At 40.0% G+C, this 22,772-nt stretch overlaps 1 protein-coding gene across 1 annotated transcript in view; it reads right to left on the bottom strand.

The window, feature by feature from the left end:
* Nucleotides 1-17,997, bottom strand: part of OXR1 (oxidation resistance 1) — a 62,146-nt gene extending 44,149 nt beyond the window's left edge. The window contains exons 1-3 of the mRNA XM_054985448.1: nt 17,613-17,997; nt 8,701-8,783; nt 1,281-1,388 (exon numbers count right to left, since the gene is read on the bottom strand). Of these exons, the coding sequence (XP_054841423.1) occupies nt 1,281-1,388; nt 8,701-8,783; nt 17,613-17,769 (348 nt within the window). The 5' untranslated portion in view covers nt 17,770-17,997. The remainder of the gene's footprint in view (nt 1-1,280; nt 1,389-8,700; nt 8,784-17,612) is intronic.
* Between the last annotated feature and the right edge of the window lie 4,775 nt (nt 17,998-22,772).

The raw sequence follows: 22,772 nt of genomic DNA, 5'->3' as shown, positions 1-22,772 counted from the left end.
AGCTTTAAGTAGCCTTGAGCTCCTTTTTGGTGGAAAGATGGTTAGTAAATAATTTAAATGAAGAAATAAACAAAATATTCTGTTCATGCAAAGGCTATTTTACATGTCACCCTAGAGCATTACCTGACAAAGGCTCTCTAATTCTGTTTCCATAACATCTTGCACAAGGGGAACCACCAGAACCAGTACAGAATATGCTGACTACAGCAGTGCGTAACACAAATGTTTGTGCAGCATTTATTTTTAAAAAACATTTCTAGGCCTATATCTACCTATATATGTATATATAGCACTCTAGCAGTTTTGCTTCTGCTCTAATTCTTTGGAACCAATCCCAGGCTTGCAGTAAAGCCTCTCCTACTGACAACCTGCTGTAAACGAAAGGCATTGAATCAGCTGCCTTGAGTCCCAGAGACTGGGAGAAGAGTGGGATATAAAGATTTTAAATAAACAAATATACCTTGCATACTAGAAGATTTCTTAGCATGCGTGCTACTGGTGGAAATACAGCTGACCCAAAATGCTTGGATGAAAGCAGGTATAAAGTTAACAGAAAACAGACTCATACATCATGGCATGCAACTCACCTGCTGGTAGGTTGTAAAGGGAAGAGAATGTGATCAGGCAGAGTTAGACCCACAGGCTAACATTGGCCCCGTAAGAGCAGACAAAACTTTCAAGGCTTAAGGACCTCTCCAAACCCTCCCTAACCAAGTATGAAGTACCAGTTGCAAGGGACAAGGGAAATTACTCGCTGTATCTCCTAGGAGGATAATTTTAATTTTTAAAAGACATTCAGGAATCCCAACCCCGCCCCCATCCCATCCCCATTAACTGATGACCAACTAAGGTACAGAAGTTCTCCTACCAGAAACTGATAAAGCATAGCAGCTAAAATACAGCAGTGAAGATAGGTTTTCAGGGAAAATAGGACTATCCTTTTAAACTCTAAATGGATCTGGAGTCATAGTTCCACCCCGGTTTCCTTTTTGCCCCTTTCTGATGTCAGCTACTCTCCCAAGTAAGATGCCAGGAGAGGAAAGGAAAATTTCAGGGAGAGCAGTGGTGCGTTCAGGTGTATGGGATGCCCTGTGATGCCAGATCTGTTGCACTGCCTAATATTTTAGCAACATTTTGCCCCATTGGCCAGATTAGACATCTACTAGAACACAGGAATAGCCTTTATAAGTGCTAGATAAAGGAAGGTTAACTTTTTTCTCAAGAGCATTTAAATAAATCTACTTCATCCATTCCCCTGTAAGTTATAAGATAGACGGTACCTGTCCTGGAACAACTGCTCTGGAGAATAACTTGTTTAACTGGACCAATTCATTAGGCGTTGTATCGAATTTCAGGGCAATGCTATTCAGAGAATCTCTCAATTCAACCTGTAAAGAAATGCATATTGTTTATATGCAGCATTTACATTCAACAAGATACACATTATTGTCCCAATAAAATTCTAAATGGTAGTCTAGAAGGCAATTTCTATAAAGTTTTTTTTAAAAGCTTTTTAAAATGCAAAGTTCTTAAAATCATAAGTTTGCATTATTTTAGTACAGAAAATAGAACACAAGTCACCAAATATTTAGAATACTAGACCAAAGAAGATTGTAATAAGCTGAAAATATGTTATTAAGAGTCAAAAGGTTCCACTGGTAGCAAACGGGGAATGGGGGCATCTTATTCTGGAAGAAAGGCTGCCGTAAAGAAAATTCTTCTCTTCATCTAACAGACATCACGTAAGTCTCTTGAACCTGGTATCTCCTTAAAGCAATTGATTATTGAAAAGTTGTAAGTTAACTTTTCCCAGTGAGCTTACAGTTAATTCACATTTATGGAACATGAGAGATTCCACCAACTCAGCACAATGGCAAACCTCTTTAATTACCATTCTCTAGGTATAGGAGGAGGAAACCCTGGGGGAGGTATAGTGACAGGTTGTTACAGGATGACACAAATGTTTAGAGGATTTTTTTTCTGTAAAAAGCTAAATTTTGAATACTGGAGATCAGCTAGGAGTGCTTTAATTGCTACGCAGCTTTCATGTGGTATTTAAAAATGAAAATACAGATTTTAAAATTGTAATGAAAGTTAGGCAAGACTATTTTGCCTTACTTTTTGATGCACTTCCAAAGATTTTTGGAAGGACCTGACAAAGTATAGGAAAAACTTTAGGTCAAAATCTGTCTGACAAACAGCTGCCAAAACTTTCAGATTACATGCTGACTCACTTATGCCCTTAACTTTTTGCTTACATAAAATGCTGGCTTGAGTGATGCTTAAATAATGAATAATGTGAAGTGGCACATAGAAGATAAACTTTGGTACAAATAAATGACACAGACAGGCAAGCAGAGAGCTGCAGAATAAGGTCAGGTGGCCTTTGGCAATCACTCCTTCATATTCCAACTTATCTTTTAGGAGTTGCTGCAAGGGCACAGCACAAAATTCCCTAGAGCTCCTTGGAGGAAGGATGCGTGCAAATAATAAATACCAAGTGAACATAAGCAATGGCTTTCTTAGGTTAATTTATCAAGGATCATTTTTTCCATTCCCTAAGCAGAAAGTTGTAAATACAGTGTTTAACCAACTTTAACCCATCTGAGTTCTCCATGAATTAGCAAGTTAATTCTAGCCACACCACTATTATAAATATGTTTCTGATGTAGTTTCATAGCTTATATTTTGGTTTACATTGCTTATAGCATATTTGCTCTTACATACAGGAAGAGAACATGAAAATATTTTGGCACACAACAAATTATGCTAAAGGTAACTGGACTCTTTCACTTTACAATGACAATGCAGTTAGCATAGCTAAGGAAGACCGAAAGGCCTTCATTTAGGGCTGGTTGCAGCCCAATCTTGTATAACAGTGTCCTGACATCACATTATCTTATGTCTGGGGTCAACAAAGCACCAGGTCATCATGGTGCCTAGAATTTTTTTCCAAAATTCCTTTTACATGAAATTTATGTATGTGGGGAATCCTGGTCTCTCGCCCTCCTGTGTATTTACACTACACAGAGCATGCATCAGTGTTGCAGGTAGTGATCTACTATGGGCGTCCCTCCCCCTCGGAGTCCTCTAGCCCCGCCTCCATTCCTTCCTGCCCACTTCAGCTGTGGAACAGTCAAGGGCCTTACTGGTTGCTACCGCGCTGGTCCATAAGTTCAATCAGGGAGGGCCCAGAGTACCCCCCTTCCCTTCATCCTTCCAAACAGCACCCCTCTACTCATGAGGGCATTTCCAGGTGACCGGTGGAGCTTGAGTCATGAGGACCCAGGCAAGGTAAAACTAAGTGCTTTATTGAACAAGATGGGCAATCACCGAATAGCTGCGGGGGGGTGGGGGTGGGGGACACTTGTGAGCAACAGGGTGGGAATCACCCAGGATGTCCTCCACCTCAGAGGGAGAAAAGGGATTTCTCCTTTTGAAAGAGAAAAATGAGGAATATCTAAAACAGAATTTTTTTAAAAAAATATTCTCTCCATAGCAACACTAATCCCAAACTTAATTCATCTCATGCCATCACAGTTAAATTTCAAGAATACAATCAAGTAAAAATGTGATTCTCTGTGAAATGGGCTTTTCAGCTACAAAACAGGCCAGCCATGCACTCTGTAAACCTGTTTGCATGTGCGTGTGTGCGTGTACATAATCTAATCAACATCAGAGAATGGCATTTTATGGGCATTCTGTAGACATACAATAAATTTGGGGGTTATGTATTTATTAAGTGTGACCATTCCCTTCCCCCTGCCCCCAATTAGCATGCTACATGCAGAGGCATCTCATCCCCCCCACCCGTCTTTTCCCCCCAGAAAGCTCTCATACCCGACTGCTTTTCCTGCTTCCTTTTCTCTTTCCCACCCACCTGTCAACCTTCCTTTATCTACCCCCCGTCTTCAGCTTTCCCTCCTTCCCTCCCCATGGCAGAGTCTACCCAGGATAGCGATGGCTAAATTGTGTGGTACCAGTCACTGGCCTGGAACTGGCAGTGGGGAATCTGCAAGGACTTGCAGGGGGCACTTCCCTTCCCTTCTATCCCCCTCCCCACACTATGTCTTCTTTCCCTCCTCCTGGCAGTTCCCATATCCTTAATCTTCACTGCTTCTTTCTCTCTTTCCAAACTTCTATTGACCAACTTTTATCTTCCAAACTTTTATCTGCCCCCACCTTCCACTATATTTATTCTGTATACCCCACCTTTCTCCACAATGGGGTCCCAAAACAGCTTACAGTATTTGCCTCTTCTTCATTTTCTCACAACAACCCTGTGAGGTAGGTTAGGCTGAGGATGTGTGACGGACCCAAAGTCACCCAGCAAGCTTCCACAGCAGAGTGGTGATTTGCACATAGAATCATAGAGTTGGAAGGGGCCATACAGACCATCTAGTCCAACCCCCTGCCCAGTGCAGAATCAGCCTAAAGCATCTCTGACAGGTATTCATCCAGCCTCTTTTTGAAAACTGCACCTTGATCTTCCAGTTCCTAACCTGAAACTTTAACCACCTTACTACACTGGCTATTGTGGGGTGGCTGCTGGTGAACAGTAGCAAGCAGCCAGGCCTGCGTGAGTTTTGCAACTTTCATGGTACTAAGTTGCCCAGTGGTTGCTTACTGGGCCTGGACCTAATGAGTCCTCCCTCAAAGGCAAAAACAGCCCTGAAAAACACCCTTCTTTCCCCCTCCCCGCCACACACCCACCTTTTACCAACAGAAACCAAGGCTTTAAAGTTGGCAATACAATTGGGGTTGCCTAGCAAGGGACACTGGGTGCATCTGTTTCTTAAAGACACAGGCACTACTATTATTTTTTAGGGTTTTATCCCCCAGTTTTTTTAACATTTCTGATTTTTCTGCAAACCTGAGGCTTTTCTCATGCATATAGAAAGTTATGTATTGTCTGTCCGTGGCCCCGATCTCTGGATTTAAATGTCCACTAATGGAGCCCTATGAGAATGAGATATATTGACCATGTGTACAATAGTAACATGGTTACAGGGTTTCTGTAGAAATGCTGTTAAACTTTATAACAAATAGCCTATTAATCCTACTGTGACCGTAGGAAATCATTTCTGTCCAAATAATATCTTGTTTACTATAAAAAAATGTGTTTTCTATTTTCAACTTTTTCTATATCTAGGACAGAACAGCTAAGATGCATATGCCTAGGTAGCATAAGGTTTAGCAGTGTGCAGCTCCTTCTCTCTTCATTACCTCCAAAATTTTACATGTAGAACAAAGCGTATACCAAATACTAACATTTATGAACAAACAAGTGAAAACTCTTGTATTTCTTACAACTGTCCCTTATTTTTCTTGACCAGAATATCTTTCACAGGACTCCTAGGCAGGTTTTGATCCAGGGAAGGCTAATAGCTAGATCCACTTGTCTGCAGCACATTTCTGTGATTTCCCTTTGCAATACTTAATTGCTACTTTGAACAAATTCCTGAAGAGACATGACAACCTATTAAAACATTGTTGGCAGGCACCATTGTCACCTAGGCCAGACAGCCACTATAGCATATTTTGGTGTTTTGGAGGCTACAAATGGCATTCGGCATTTTAGAACTATTTCTTTGAAGCAACCAACAGATAGCCTGAAGCTCTAGGTGGTTCTTCCATTTTTGACTCTATATATTCATTTATGATGTTTATGACAGTATCATTTTAAAAGAACACATGGAAAAAGTCTCAAAGATAGTTGAAAACTTTGCATGACCTTTCCAAATGTAAAGACTTACAATTTGTAAACTTTAGGCTTAGATTTGAACAGTGACCATATCTTTCCAAAGTCACTACAGGACAAGAGAACAGATTAAAAACTTTTTAACAATGAGGCACTGGAGTTCAAGGTAGCGTAAAAGAAGGGCTGCCACCTTTTCTCCTGATGACTATGTCTTTATCAACTCGTAATAAGTCGATGCTACTTTCCATTTACTTTTCCTGAAATACAGTCTTTGCTGGCAGCCTTAACTGAAAGTCTGGTGCCCAGCTACGTATATATCCACACACATTACATACAAAGGAAATTATTTTACACAGACACAAAATTGGTTTTGGAGAGGCTTCTGAGTACTAGCTCTACTGGATTATAGTAATCAAGGAAAATGGATCTTCAAAGCAATTTTTTTTAAAACACAAGAAGTATGATAGATTATAAGCATGAATACTGACAGCATCTCCAAGTCAGAACATGAATGCTTCTTTTTAGGTAATTAAATGTAACTAACTTGATGATATGCTTTAAGTGATCGCTAACTGCAATGCTTATCATAGGAAATTAAATTTCTTTCTATTTTGGAGCCAAACAACGAATATGGTGCGAGAATCTGCAGTACTAATAAATAAGTTGCTTCTCTTTAAAAACAAACAAACTCTAGAATCATACTTTGTTATTTGTCAAAAAAATGTCAGAAACCCCAACCCCACCCCCCAAGAGTATTTTCTAAGCATAGGCTCAGAACAAAGATGTTGTACATTAAAATTATTTACCAGATGAAACATCAAAGAATACTTTTCCAGAAAATACTCTATTTAGTACACAATCCTTCCATTTGAAAAACCAAGCATAGTGGTTGGGAAGGAAAGGCTATTTTAATAATTTTTATATATTGAAATTTAGGTTAATTACATGTCATAAGAATAAAGGTAACCTATTTAAATAGGCCATATAATGACTGGAGAGATTTGAGTTCAAATACATATTCTGTCATTAAGTTTATTAGATAACCTTGAACCAGTCATTTTCTTTCAGTCTAACCCAAGAATCCTCAAACTTTTTCAGCCTATGGGCTCAAAATTGGGAATTCTGACACAGAGTATCATTTCATGTAAGGCAGAAGCTCTGTGTAATGAGATGTTTTTTAGAATGAATGTATTATTTTAAAATATTTTCTTGCATACACACAGCTTACCTTCAGTCACACAGTGAAGATCCTTGTGCTACAGTGGCAGCTAATGCCAAAAAATATTTTATAAAATCTGCACAGCCAATCAGAAGCTCCCCTTGACAGAAGCCCCATTTGGCCTCACCCACTTCCTGAAAACACTTGGCAGTCACCAGGAAAAGTGTCAATGGACACCACAGTGGGGACCTCTAGTCTAACCTATTTTACAGGGTTGTTGTGAGAAAAGACTTTTTACACTGGGAATGGAAGGAGAGACAATAATAATGAAAAGTAAATAAGGAAAAAATTAAAATCCCTCCAAGGCATTATGCAATAACTCTGTCCTGATGCTTTTGAGGTACAGAAGCTGTTGACAGAAGTCTACAGAATAAGGCACAACATTTTCTATTATATTATAGTTCTATAGGCTGTAACATACAATTTGCAGTCTAGAAATTGGCAATCATGAAATTAGCAGGACCTGAGGATCTTAACTACTACTCAACCTGTATCTAGGTACTTATGAGTTAAGTACTCATTGACAAAATTACACAGAGCTGCATACATTATATATGCACACACTAAATGCAGGAACTATACAAATTAAGTGTAAACAAATCTCAGTTGGGTGACACACTGTTGTTTGACTGAACATGATCTTAAAAGGGTTCACTGATATACCACCAGCCACTGTTTTTCCAAACATAGTTCAAGTGTGCTAGTTACAGCAAAGTATAGGAACTCTTAAACCAGGTTACTGTCTAGCTGTTATTTTACTCATATCTACAGACTATATTAACTAAAGGTTCCCCGAAGAAAAGCTTTGTGGGTCATAAATAAAAGATACTCAAAACAGTTTTGTTCAATGCAAAAATGTCACAGTCTCAATTTGCATCACTTTGTTTTCCTCGAGTAATTTACATAAAGTTTTTATAAAAAATCACTTTGTAATTGCATTTCATAGTTTTTCAAGTCAAGGAAAACAATCTGGCAGCCCAACTTCAAAGTGGAAAGTAGTATATGTAAGACATTTACAAAAACAACTGTATACAAAGAATAATTGCCTAATACACGCTATTTATTAAGTTCAGACTATTTGTTTTATTTCAATGCAGATTAAAAATCACAGTAACTGATTTACAGTCTGCCATTTTAAATTTATATATTTAGAGTCCTAGCTATATAGGCGATATATAACAAAACATTTTCCACTTCAGTTTCCCCTAGTAACCAGAAACACGAAACGCTGACTGCAGCACTGTTTGAGGGTCATTTGAAGAACGTAATAGTTATAGAAAGGCTCCATTTTCAGATACTGCTGGGAAAAACAGAGCCATGCTCTGAGGTAGAAATAGAACAACCAAAATTATCAGAAGAATGTTTTTTAAAGACACTGCTAACATCATGTTCACCTGCATTCAGTGGACTATCAACAACGCTGAAAGCTTTAGAGGCAGTAGGGGGATTCTGGAAACCTGATTTGCTTTTGGAAGTAAAATAATCTGCGCCTCAAAAGGAATGCTCTATTGACTTACTGTTTTGTTTACAACTTGCTTAACATCCACAGGCATAACGGAAAGCTTAACTCTTTGTTTTCAGGATTATTTCACATCATTCCTGAAAAGAAATTCAAAATAGTATTCCTGCCAATCTAAGGTGATGAGCTGCTGACTAGACCTACAAACTGAACAAGCAAAAGGTAATACGACTCACTCTTTTTCTTAAGTTTTCAGAATACTGCTCTTCTGCTAGTTTTAAATGCTGCTCTTCTACAGAACATAGCTAAGCAATAACTTACTGTGTATTCAATAGTCCCTTTAGGCTTTTGAAAAGACATTCGCCTCCCATCTTTCTTGTCTAGGGTCTTCTTCTGGCCAGTATCTGAAAAAAATTGAGGCAAGGCACGCGTTACATTCATTTTTCTCTCTCTCTTAGTATTGTCACAGGCTGCTGACTACAGCCCTGTGGGCAGACATCTAATTCACCAGTTACACAGCTTATACCCTGTGACTCTCTGCTCAGCCTAATGGAAAACTGGCTGCCGGAACAGGGAAACCACTGTTCTGCTCTTCTTTAAGAATTTGACCAGTAAACACAGCTCCAACAACTAGGAATGTATATAAGTACCTGCAAGTGTCTGGGGTGTTAACAAACTCACAAATCACCAGACAACGAAGATTTTGCATAGGGCAAGGCTATGAAGATTCTAACATGTTTAATTAGGTGTGTGCTGCGCAGGATCTGCCTGTCATCTGCAGCAGGCTATGCACCATTTCCAAAATTAGTTTCAAGCTATGGCTTTTCAAAAAACAGAATACGATGTATGAATACTTTGTACACAAAAACTTTCCATGACACTATAACTAAATCAGCATGTTTAATTTTTTTAATTGCATCAGAAATATCATATTTAAGAGTGTATGTTTAATATGAACAATCACCTTTCCACTTACTATTTTGCATGATTCAGAGGTAACCGTATATTTCTATGGACCTAAGTACAAACTTAAAAATATTTATTATAAGAAGAGTCAGTCTAGAGCCTTTCCTCTTTCTGTTCCCAGCCCCTCCCCCATCTTTCCACTGACTACATTCTCCAATTATATAAACAAATTCATGATTGGAGTAGATTCAGTGGTAACCGGATGCACAAACACGATTTACAAAAAAAGAACAGGAAAAAAAATTGGCTCCATACTCTTCCCCACCTCCAATTACAGAACAGATAGTTCAGTTTGTGCTAGATCTGGAAATAAGCAGGCTAATGGAAAACAAAGCAATGCATACCAAAAAAAAATCCCAAGGAAACACTGCCTGTGAGAAATACACATTAAGATGTCTCAGCTGTGTTCAGAAACACACAATACTATAATAAAGTGGTTCACAGAGGCCAGGATCAGAACAAATTAACATACACACATGCACAACCTGAGCTGGGAAAGCAATTCAAGAAAGATGTACCTCCCACAGAACCTTCCTGTCCCATCACAGAGTCCAATCTAAGACCATTTGTTTCAGTATGAGGCTTCCTGAGAAACAACCTCACTTCTTCAGATAGATGTGTAATGTTACAGGTAGGCCTGAATTAAATTTTGACCCATGAAAGAATGTAAAAAATGTGCAAAGATTATTCCTACCCACTGATAATCTAGTTTGTGGAAATCTAAGGCTTAGGTATATCCTGGTAATATTTATTTATTTATTTATTTATAAATACTACCATATTTATGGTAATGACTTTTCACTTTATATGCATACTGGAACCTGCTGTTAATAAATCACCTTTGTGTTCACTACTAATTTAACACTCTCATAATTTTGCTGTTTGGTGTGATCCTCCTAATGTTTTGATAAATGCCAAGGTACTGATACCAAATGTCTAGGGAACTAGGCAATTCCCACTTTTTTATTTCTGCCCACCTAACTAATGAAAATAGAGTTGTCTATAGAATAAGCCAGTTTTGAATACAGGATACACTAAGGCAGAAAGAGCCCTTTAGGCAAAAGAGTACTAAAGGCAATACCACATTTAAAAAAAGACTATGCAGAAGAAAACTTCACAATCATCCAACAAACAACGGTTATAAAAATCTCACAAATGTTTGTGTATTATTTAATCTAATGACATGGCTGCAATGGCCAATTCCCCTCAATCATTGTCTTCCAATAGCACAACGAAACTTTTCTGTTTTGTCTGGCTTACCCTCATTGACCCACCTTGTTTATAATTGTTGTTTTCTCTATATTTACTTCCTAACAAGTTGATTATTAACATCTTTTTAATAATTCACTGAGGGCTCTAACTGGGCAGAAAGGCAACATTCAAATGTTTTAAATAAGTTAAGATTTCATTCATCTGATTACATTACAATGTATTCATATGAACACATTGTTCACTGCTAAACAACTTGGTCCATTAGAACAGATTTCATACTGTCTACCAAACTTTTTCCTCATGCCTCTCAAGCATCCAGAAATTAATTGTTATCTAAATGATAATTGTTATCTGATTCATTTATGGCAAACTGGAAAAAAAGAGCCTTAGTCACTGTGCGACAAAAAGGTAAAACAACACCCCCCCATGGAAATTACAGTGATTTACTCCAAAGATGAAATATTATCAGCCACAATTGTAGACAACTAATCTGATTAAATAAGGAAAGTGCCGGGTGGGGGTGGGGGGTGGGGAAGAGAGGGGATTTGTAAGAAAGAATTAGATAGTTTGTAAAATCTTTCACTGTTTACCTGTTATATGGTTGAAGACATATGTAAAATGACAAGCCCTTTAGATTTAATATTATGGGTAATACTCTGCAACTATCTGAAGGTTCAACCGATGCTAAAAGTTCACTGCTGGACAATGCATTCAAGAAGTAGTGTGGCACAGAACTGATCCCCAACCAGAATACACATCTATAAAGATTAATGCCATGTAACACTATTTTCAAAGAAGCAAGATTTTTTTAAAAAGAATAATACTGGTATTTTAAATGTGCAGATTGAGACTAATCAAACAGAGAAGCACACAAACCAGTGAAACAAGAAATGCTAGTTACACCATGCTGTATTTAATGTGCTAGTTCATTCCAGGATTGCTTGTTAACACTTCAACACACACAATTTTAACACACAAGATTAAACACAAGTTTTCCAATGTCATGGGAAAAGTTTGCTATATCCTGTAATATTTATTCCAATAAATAATTTTCCTTGATCTTAAAAAACACTACTAATCTTGTGGGCAAACAAACCATGACTGCGGCAGTGTCTAAGTGCCACTCTGCAAACATGTATAAAGATAAGAGGTCTGATTTTTAACAGGCTCATGTGAGACGTAGGCTTGCCAACAGGCTGGGAGAAAAATGTCATGTCCCTTTAATGGAGCTTTTATGGCATGGAGGTAAGCAACATTAAAGGGACAGGACTTTTTTCCCCCTCCAGGCAGTAGGTAATCATAGTGAGAGGTAATGAAGGAGGTGTTGCTGAACAGTCACTGCTCCTAAAGGTTTACCTTAGCTTCACTTCTTTCAATAGCAGAAGTGAGCCAATGGAAGCAGGGTTTGGAGCTACTCAATTGCATAAGACCTACGCCCCCCCCCACACACACACACACCTCCTTCTTTACATACAATTTAACAAGATGGGCATACTACTCTCATATCTCTTTCAGATTCTCTTAAAAATTTAAATACAAAAAACAGCTCTTAGTTTACAGAGCTTTTAATTTCTTCTCCTTTCAGAAGGTTTCTTCATTAACCTATGGGTTTATTGGTTTTGAACATATGTAGGTATGAATCATTATGAAAGAAACTATAGCATTAACTTACACTCACTGAGGTGTGGGAGGCTAAATGTTTTGTTATTTATAGAAGAAAATTATTATAGTGGTGGAATCACTGTTCTCAAAATAAAAGGACTCGTTTGTTTAGGGTACTCAGTTTAACCAAACCCTTTACCAAACACTGCAACGTATCATCTACTGTCCATCAAAGAGAAAGGTGAGAACTCATAACATGACATATATACGTTTAACAGCACTTTACCACAAACCTGCAAGAGCCTCAAAAACTGCAAGAACAGCACTAAAATTTCAGCCAAGAGTAAGGAGATCCTATTTACATGAAACGGCAACAAAACATTAGGACCAGGGCCTTATTTGCCTTGCTTTAGAAACTAACATGCAGCAAAATGAGGCAGCTGGATGCACTGTACTACTTCAGAACAGGGGAAAGGAAAAATACTGCTTCTGAATCCTTCCCACATAAGTTCCATCAAAATTAAAAGTGAACATATCAGGGGACAGGTTCTAGTTTATCATTTGCCTTGCTGCCCAACAGTTGGATTAACAGGAAGTTATTTTTCAAAAAAAAAAAAGTATTAAATATGTTATTCTATCAGTATATTCTATTACATGTGTAAACCAGGGTTCAACTCCTCCTGAAACATAACATCAATATAACCACTGCTAGGAAACTGAAATGATCATGTATTTTGTAGAAGCTGGCTTTTCTTGAAGTAAGGAGCATCTGCGTTAATGAGACGACTAACCTTCCACTATAATAGAATTTAAGACAGCTAAATCACAGGTATATAAAAAATGTGCTTGGATTATACAATGTATATGTTTTTGTACAGACTAAAATTAACGTGACTTTGGCTTAACTGACTCAATTTGTGATGTTCTAGTTCATAAAAAATTGAGAATATCCAGGTTGACATTTCTATTTCAGCGTTCAAAAGGTTATAATCTTAAATGTAAACTGATTTATGGTAAAACACGTACAAATGGAAAACAGGAGTATCTATCCAGAGGTGGGCACCATTTTAACTACACTAATTAAATCTGCAGAAGTCCTTTCGTACAGGCCACATGTAAAGTGGGGAGGGGGAGAGGACCCCAAAACTAAAAAGTACTATTTTTACATTTCTTTTTTAGTCAGAGCAAGTCTTAAAAGGCGACAAATAGAATTCATATTTGTTGACATTTGGTGACCTCGTAATAGATCAAGTACAATTCAACGTTTCCACAGTGAATGATAGAGCTCATAGATCTGATGGAAACAAAAAGGGTAGTGCCAGATTTAACAGGTTGCCATGCAATCATCACATCTTTTTTCTAGTTCAGCAACATCCTCAGCATCTCTTGATCAGGTTTCTAGTCACTCCAATTTTCTGCTACACTCCCAAGGGGAAAAGCTTGGATAACTTACACTTCGTTTAACGACACACCCACTTCTAATGCTTTTCCTTAAACGCTCAAAGTTCTCTTACACACCATCATGAAAGCTGCTGTCTTGATTACTGTGAACAGATCTATCACAACAAATTTGTCTCAAGTGAAGCATGGTGTGCAACAGACACTGGGCAAAATAAGATTGCTATTTATAACAACAGGGGATCCTTATTATGTATTTACTTCATTTATACCCCACCTCTCTTCCCAAAGCACCTTACATCATTTCCTTCTCATTTTATCCTCACATTTTATCCTCACAACAACCCTGTGAGGTAGGTTAGGCTGCGCATATGTGACTGGCCCAAGGTCACCCAGCGGACTTCCATGCCAGAGTGGGGATTCAAACCTGGGTCTCCCAGATTCTAGTCTGACACTCTAACCACTGTTAGTTTCAGGTGAGTAACTCTGTTGGTCCGTAGTAGAAGAGCAGGATTTGGGTCCAGTAGTATGCCCTGGAAATCTAATTGGACTTTAAAGTGCTAGTGAGACATGACTTGCAGCTAGGTTTGCAAGAACAGACTGAGTGGAGGAGTACTGCTCAGGCCAAGCACACCAGTAAAAGATTGAAACCTGACGAGGTGTAAAGCAAGCAAGATGAGGTCAGGTTTTCAGCATTGCTCTCCACTACATAGAAAAATACTAAGCAGTACACTAATTGGTGTCATTTGCCAGCATGCTACCATGCTTCAGTGAAAGAGGGCTTATTCACTGCCATGCTTTCACGTATGTACTATTGTTGTGGCAGGGCACTTGCCATTACTACAAATTAACCTGCTGACAAGCTTTTTATGCTAACAGAATTAATGACCAGAGCATGAGAAAAACCAATCAGGCAGCAAGCCTAGACAGGAAACTGGATGAGACCTTGGTCAGTCATTAAAGCTAGACTTCCTGCAAGCATAGCTTCTGCATAAAAAGTTTCTAAGGCACAGCATCTTTTGTGATTCTTTTAAAAATGCTCTAAGTTGTTGTGTCAAAGGCTTCATAAAGAGAAATCTCAGAAGAGAGATAGTTACACAGATGCTCCAATAAACAAAAAGGGCTGAGAGGGAGAAAGAATATAATTGTTTGAGGGAATAATTAATGGTTGATGGTGGTAGAACCAGAAGAGTGAAAGACACAAAGAGAAATGTGTTCGGATTAGAGATGTGAAGGCCTGTGATAACATAAGAAAATTTAGAGTAAAAAGTTTCCTGTGGACTTTTTTCTCTTCAAAATTTTCCAGTATGAAATGTTGGGAAAACACTGAAAAACTGCTGTGAGAGATTTTCATTTTGAAATGCAAGAATGTTTTTTTTAAAAAAAATTTACCCACTCAAAATACTTCCTAAAACGTATATTGTATGACCTTCCTGTGCATATTATAGGCAGATACTAATTTTTAAGGACTATTATCCAAAAGTGACAGCTAGTATGTCATACTGTGTGTACAAGGATATTAATTACTTGGATCCTACAGATCCATTAGTGGAATGAATCTACAGGATCTGTTATTTTCAATATCTAGCTTAGTTTAATATTCAGATCTCCTGAAAGTTCTTAACAAATACTTGCCAGTCAAAAGTATTCTCTCTTTTTGTTGATGTTTATCTTTTTAAACTTTTTACTTCTCAGATGGCAAAAACTAATGCATTATTAGCTCACATGTTCCTGCTTATCCAAAAACTTCATGAAACAGGTAAGAGGACCTTCCGCACCAGGCTAGACTTGAGAATCAAGCAATGTGCTTGTTTATGTTCCATCATCACAACATCTTACTCAACTTCTATTTTTATCTATCTTAGACCAGGTATTCTTCCTTTCTGGACTGATCTTTCACCTAACTTGTTATAGTTCACAGAATAATATTCCCTAGATAGAAAAAAGGCCATTCCACAAATCAGGTGGCAAAAAACCCCAAAACAAATGTACACTTGACAATGACTGCAGACAATTTTGATTATCAGATTACTGTGCCCTTATGACAATCCATATGTTTGTCATCTTCATATACTTGTAGGTGTAGCCCTCAAGAAAGAATGGAACATCTGCCTAACAGAATCATAGAATTCAAATCTTAAGTTGCTTGAATATAAAAGGCCATTTCATCACACAGGTATCAAACAGGGGAAAAAAAACATTCTTATTAAATATTTTTCCTGAGATGCTCAAGCAAAGAGAATACAATGAATGATTCCTGCAAATCAATGTGTAAATACACATGACCAGATTCCTCCTGTGTGCTACATGGTATCACTATTTTGTGTGTATACTGATTAGTTTTTGCAGGAGAAGAATCAGGCCCAATAATTGGTGGTACAGCCCATCTGAACCAAAGAGGCTTCTTCTGTGATTCAGTTGGAATTAAAAAGGCACTCTTATACGGGAAGATTCCCCATCACCCACACCCTAAAAATTACTTCAGCACAATTTAGTCAAATGAAGCACTGTGGACTCAACACCCTGATACACCCTGAACAAGACCCAGAAAGGAATATAGTTCTCATCACCATTTCAAAGACCAGAAAAGAGCTCTTCCATCCTCTTTTTAACTGAGGAAACTGGTGCTAGGTCACACTAGTGAAGCCAAAGCAATGTGCTATCCCCAACGTACCCTATGTTTTATCAATGCCTTGGTATAGGTATACATACCTAACATCGTCCAACACACGAAATTTGGAAGAGATAAGACACACATCATGAAGCCTTTGCTGTTTTACCATTTCCACTCATTTTCATTATCTGCTCATACTTCACAAATGAATTTAAGGCTACTGACAAATTATTCCTGAACTCTTTTAAACCATACTTCTGCATTTGCCTTCCAAACCTCTGATGCCTGATCCAGAGCCGAAGGACCATTTATCTGGTTTAATATAAGCATACACACAGTCTCACCCTTCCTCAATACACACAATACCCAATTCATCTCACAGACTAGGAGAAAAAATGTGTCTTTATTTACATCTGACATTTAATAAATAGATTGTATTATGAACTTGCTGTCTAGGCCAGCATCTTAACGTCCCAGAAAAATCTAACCCCCTATACTTGGGCCCTGGCCCCATAGTAAACATTTCAACAGTTCTGCTAAACTGAACAAGGCATTTAAATGCATTAGCATCATATTCCCAATATATGATTAAAAGTACAAGCTTTTTCCATTTCAGGCTCGTTGGGGGCGGTCTAGGGATTTTGACCTGATATTCCAATGCAAACACACACGGTGTGTGTCCGGGGGTCGGGGGGAGAAGCCATTGCCCTATCAGTTAAACGAATCCAAACTGAACTGTGTTTTACGGCCACGTCGCCCTTAACAACTTCCTCTCATCCTCCAATTAACTCCTTCCTTGTTTCCCCCTGAGGAGAAGACATTTACAGTGCAATCCTATGCACAGGCTGTGTGTTTAGAGTGCAGTAACTCTGCACGTGAGTGCTCTGTTAAAAAGGGTTGCGAAAGGGTTAAGAGAGTTACCTGGCGGGGAAAGTAGTTTACAGCGAAACAGTCATAAAATTGCCACTGCGAGCCCTAATTGGTTAAACTGATGGGACTGCTCCCCCCCCCCACTCCCCGTGCAATAACCAAAAATGGCGCATGCAGATTTTGTTTCCTAAGCGTGGGAAAAGTTTCCTGTTTTAGAGAAACAGCCCAGCTAACCGCTGCAACACTAATTATGGTTGCCTAAAACAAGGGTGGAACGCCACGAACTTCCCAAGGAAATCAGGAGAATGCAGGTGCAACATGTTCAGGACTCTTGCAACAGCCCAGGAGATGCGTGCAAAAGCTACCCACCCCATACATATATACACCCTATATACATACATATATACACACAACCCCCTCCCCCCCAATGTTAACCCCCTCGCCCCACAGCCCCTATAAGATCTCTCCATGTCAAACTTCCCACACTAAGGAAAATGCCCCACCCCCCACGCACACACACTAACTTGTCCGACCCGCACACCCCATTCTCCGTCCTTTTTGCGCTCCGTACCTAGCAGGGGCGTCGCTTTGGGCTCTCCCTCATGTAGCGAGTCCTGGAAATGGACCTGTCGAGGGCTGCCAGTGCCGGGCACGGCGCCCCATAGGCGGTTGGCAGTGCCCCTCAGGAGGCGCCCGCTCTTTCCCGTGAAGGTGGTGAGGTATTCCATACGGGCCGACGACGACCCTTCCCCTCAGAGAGAAGCAGGGGCGCTGAGGCAGCACTCTAGAGAGCCGCGAGGCCCAAAGGCGGGAACTCCATGGCCCTCCTGAGGGGACGGGGGTGCTGGCCTGAGGCGTTTCAAGCGGCCCCTCCACCGAGTTGCATAAACGGCCCGTCCGAGGCCCGACGCCAGACACAGTCGCAGGCTCAAAACTTGTGTAAAAGTTTGCGGCCAGCTCCGCCTCAAGGCTCTTTCTGTTAAAGGGACCGCGCCTCACACTGGCGGGGAGGAAGGGAGGAAGAGACGCGGCGAAGTTTATAATTTAAATTCTTGGATTCGCTACCACAAGGTGTGTCAAAAAAAGTGTCGCCCAGCTGTGGCTCAGAGGGATTTGACAATTTCAATCCTCCATCACAGCATATGTAATATGATGTGGGGCTCGTTCGCTTGGGGAATTCGCTACTGCTATCAGGAGGGCCACGACTCCAGCTTTGTTTGCAGATAAGCAAACAAACCTTAGGAAGAGGGCAGGTTTATTTTTTTTAAAAAACAGTATTAACCAGGAGAGGGATCCTACATATTTAGAAGCACTATACCACTGGGCTAAAGGGTGGTGGTGGTGGTAAAGTCCCCAAATGCACTACTGGGATTACAGACCACATCAGTATCTATGGATTGAACAGAAAAGATCAGGATGGCATTGGCTATCAATCACAAATCAGACTGCACCCCACCCCCCCTCAACCCAGCGATTTTTAGCACACATTATCGTACCAAAACATTGATAAAAATGATTTCTATGCAATGCCAAATCAAAGTTATACATGTCCATGGAACAGACCCACATCATAAAACCCATGGTGAAAAATAAAGATTTTTTAAAAATGGATCCTCATGATTTCTCCATGAAACCTGTCTAAAATGTACTGCCAAATCATACATCATGGAGAGAGAGAGAGGGGGGGAGGGGCTCATTTTGTAGAAAAAGAGCTGGAGGAACTCATTAGCATAACTCATTAGCATATGCCATGCCCCTTGACAGCACCAAAAGTGTGTCATTAGCATAACTGATTTGCATATGCCACACCCCCTGACATCACATATCCTGGCAGTTTTGGACCCAATCCTCGCCATTCATGGCCAAAATTGGGCCCAAAATGGCAAAAAGGGGCTGAAAATGGCTGAAAGGGGCCCCAAAATGGTCAGGATTGGGCTGCTGCTGAGCAGGAGAGTGATCCACCACCCGTCAGAGGCCCAATCTGGGCCATTTCGGCCCCAATCCAGGCCGAAATGGGCCCAAATGGCTGAGAGTCAGGTGGGCAGGGCCACCTGACGTGCTCTCTTTGGGGAACTGCCAGAACTGCGTTCCTGTGCGTTCCCCCTCAAAATGAGCCCTGTGTATGTATAAATATATATATATATATATATATATATATATATATATATATATATATATATATATATATATATATAAAATGTAGATCCTTATGTGACTGAGATAATTGCTGTGTTGTTTCAGTGAAAAATCATGTGATTCCACAAGAATCTGTTTAAAATCATATAGATTTCACTTTTACCCCAACCCAGGAACAGGAGCAAGGGAGGAGAGTTTGCCTTTATGCCCCACTTGAGAGTATTACATAAACCTCTGCTATATGAGATATTTTTTAATTTTGATTCTGCAAGGCTCTTATTTTGTTCATGTGTTTTTAAAATTATCCAACCAATAAATCTAACCTACCAGTAGCCCTTTGAGACACTTTAAAAAGTAGTAAAGCCATACACAGACAGAGCTACAATCCGATTACAACTTTTCCATGAGTTTCTCTGTGCAATAGGTAAAATAAAAAAAGTTAAAAATAATGCTGGCAAGGCAACTGCTAAATTATATAACAAGGTGACAGGAAGTTCAAACCAGTCCATGACTTGAAGCCTATCCTGGACAGTCATGTTTCTCTCACGCTGGCCTTGGGTAGTACTGACAGGTCTTTCCTTGCTTAGAGACAGGCTCTGTTTATTGGATCTTGTTTTAAACTGTCCTCTCTTTGTAACATCACCATCCCACCCCACACATAAACGCACACACCCCTTTGTGTTGTGAATATAAAAGCATCAGTCTAATGGATGAACTCTTCAGTGCATCTGATGAAGTAAGCTCTGACTCACAAAAATTTATGCTGGAATATAGTTAGTCATTCAGGAGCCACTGGACATCTATTTTACTCCTCAGCTTGGCTCCCCTTTCAAATCCTGTCTTAACAAACAGTATTTCAAAACTTCTGGGTGGGGGGATTATTTACATATGGGCATTGGTGGGTGAAGGAAAGCATAAACCCTAATTTTCCTTCTTAATTCTGCCTGCAAGTGCCCGACATCCTAGCAGTAGTGTTACAAAGGAGACATAGGTTTGAGAACCCATGTACCCCCTATTATGTCATTTTTTTAACTGTTTGAGTAATGGGTTAATTTTGGCAATATGCATCATCCTTGCTTTCCAGCTGAATTAAGATGGTTTTCCACTTTTCCTTAGATAAAAATGCTAAAAGCAAGAGGACAAAAGGAGTGCAAAAACTTTCTAGAGCTTGAAATTGTTCTTAAACTAATTGAGATTAAAGGTAAGAAAAGGTAAAATGATAGAATGGCATGAGGTAGTGACCCATAACTACTTTGGGGGCAAATGAAGTGCCACTAAAAGTGAGTGCTAACCAGGGGTCATTTCGTAGAAAAAGAGCGTCAGGAACTCATTAGCATAACCCATTAGTATAACTCATTAGCATATGCCATGCCCCTTGACATCACCAAAAGTGTGTCATTAGCATAACTGATTTGCATATGCCACACACCCTGACATCACCTATCCTGGCTGTTTTGGACCCAATCCTGACCATTCAGGACCGAAATTGCGCCCAAAATGGCAAAAAGGGGCTGCAAAAGGCCGAAAAGGGGCCCAAAATGGTCAGGATAGGGCAGCTGCTGAGCAGGAGAGTGATCCACCACCCATCAGAGGCCCAATCCTGGCTGTTCCGGGACCAATCCTGGCTGTTTGGGACCTGATCTTGGCCATTTTGGGCCCAAAATGGCTGAAACGGGCCCAAAATGGCCAGGATCGGGCCTGAAATGGCCGAGATTCAGCTGCTGCTAGATGGGGGAGTGATCCCCCACCTGACAGTGGCCCGATCAGGGCCGATTTGGTCCCAATTTGGGATGAAACCGCCCGATCCAAGCAGAAATGGGCTCAAAATGGCCATTTTGGGCACATTTTGGCCACAATCGGGCCCAAAACAGCCCAGATGGGGTCAGTGCCGGGCAGGGGAGGGGTCCCCACCTGGCACCGACCCAATCCCACCTCACAGGGTGTTTTGTTGTGGGGATAATGATAACATATTTTGTAAACCGCTCTGAGTGGGTGTTAAGTCATCCTGAAGGGCGGTATATATATTGAATGTTATTATTATTATTATTAATCCAGGAGGTTTCGGCCCCGATCCCACCAGAAATGGGCCCAAAACGGCCAAAAATTGCCAGGACTGAAATGACCTGTATTGGGTCCATACCAGATGGGGGAACCCGCCGATCCGGGCTGTTTCATCTCAGACCTGGGCCGTTTTGGCCCTGATTCGGGCTGCTTCAGCTCCAATCCAAACCGAAACGGGCCCCAAATGGCAGAAAACGGCCTGTTTGGGCCTGGATCGGGACCAAAACAGGTGGGACCTGGTCAGTGCCGGGCTGTTTCGGTCCCCATCTGGGCCATTTCAAACCCAAATCAGCTGAAATGGGCCCAGAATGGCCAAAAATCAGATGGGCAGGGATTAAATTGGAATGTGAAAAATCAGTAGAAGGATCTTTCCTTCACGCCTTATGCAGAATTTCATCCCTACTTGACACAGTTTTTTAAAACTCCATTTCCCTTTCGGATCTTGCCCAGATGTACTTGCATAGTTGGTACAATGTGATCTGCCAAGCCATTATTTATGGGCATTAGTTTATTAAATAATATCATTTATGTATATATGATCCAGTATAGCCTGATCTCATCAGATCTTAGAAGCTAAGCAGGGTTAGTACTTGGATAGGAGACAACCAAGGAAGACTGCAGAGGAAGGCAACGGCAAACCACCTCTGCTTCTCACTTGTCTTGAAAGCCCCTTGCTGGGTCACCATACGTCAGCTGTGACTTGACGACACTTTACACAAACGCATGTATTACTTTCCATGCTCCAGTAACCACATAATTGAAAGTTGGGCAATATGCAAATATACCAACGAGAAACCAATTATGAATCTCCTAACTTGTGTTTATTTACCCTATGGAAATGTCCTTAACACTGTATGGAAATGTCCTTGATACTGTATAAAAATGTCCTTGATACTGATTGTACTCATCTCACACTATGTAATCTGCCTTGAGTCTCAGTGAGAAAGACAGACTATAAATAAATAAATAAATAAATAAATAAATAAATAAATGAGATGGGCAGAGCTTTGGGGAAATATATATTGCTGCCCTCTAGTGGCAGAAAGCAGCACTGTGAGCAAGGATGAAAACGGGCTTAAAGAAAACTTAACTAAGAGCCAAGCTACAAGTGACGCCTTACACAGGTTGGACACTTGTCAGCTTCCCTCAAGTTACACAGGTTGGACACTTGTCAGCTTCCCTCAAGTTTTGATGGGAAATGTAGGCATCCTGGTTTTACAGCTTGGCTCTCCATTACAGCTGCAAGACCAGGATGCCTACATTTCCAATCAAAACTTGAGGGAAGCTGACAAGTGTCCAACCTGTGTCAGGCATCACTTGTAGCTTGGTTCTAATTTGCATAGTGGGAGGGTTATCACTTTATCATTATTATGTATTATATATATGGTTGTGACTTAACTACTATATTGCTGTACTGGCACATGCTGATGCTTCAACAGAAAGTGGTGTCTATCTTGGAACAAGACCCATCAAACTGGAAAGAAGGTTTGTTTTACTTAACTGGGCTATTGATTTAAGTAAGCTATTGATTGTT

The sequence above is a fragment of the Eublepharis macularius genome, chromosome 7 (genome assembly GCF_028583425.1).
Source record: "Eublepharis macularius isolate TG4126 chromosome 7, MPM_Emac_v1.0, whole genome shotgun sequence".
Lineage (NCBI taxonomy): Eukaryota > Metazoa > Chordata > Lepidosauria > Squamata > Eublepharidae > Eublepharis > Eublepharis macularius.
This window is presented reverse-complemented; position numbering and strand designations above follow the sequence as displayed.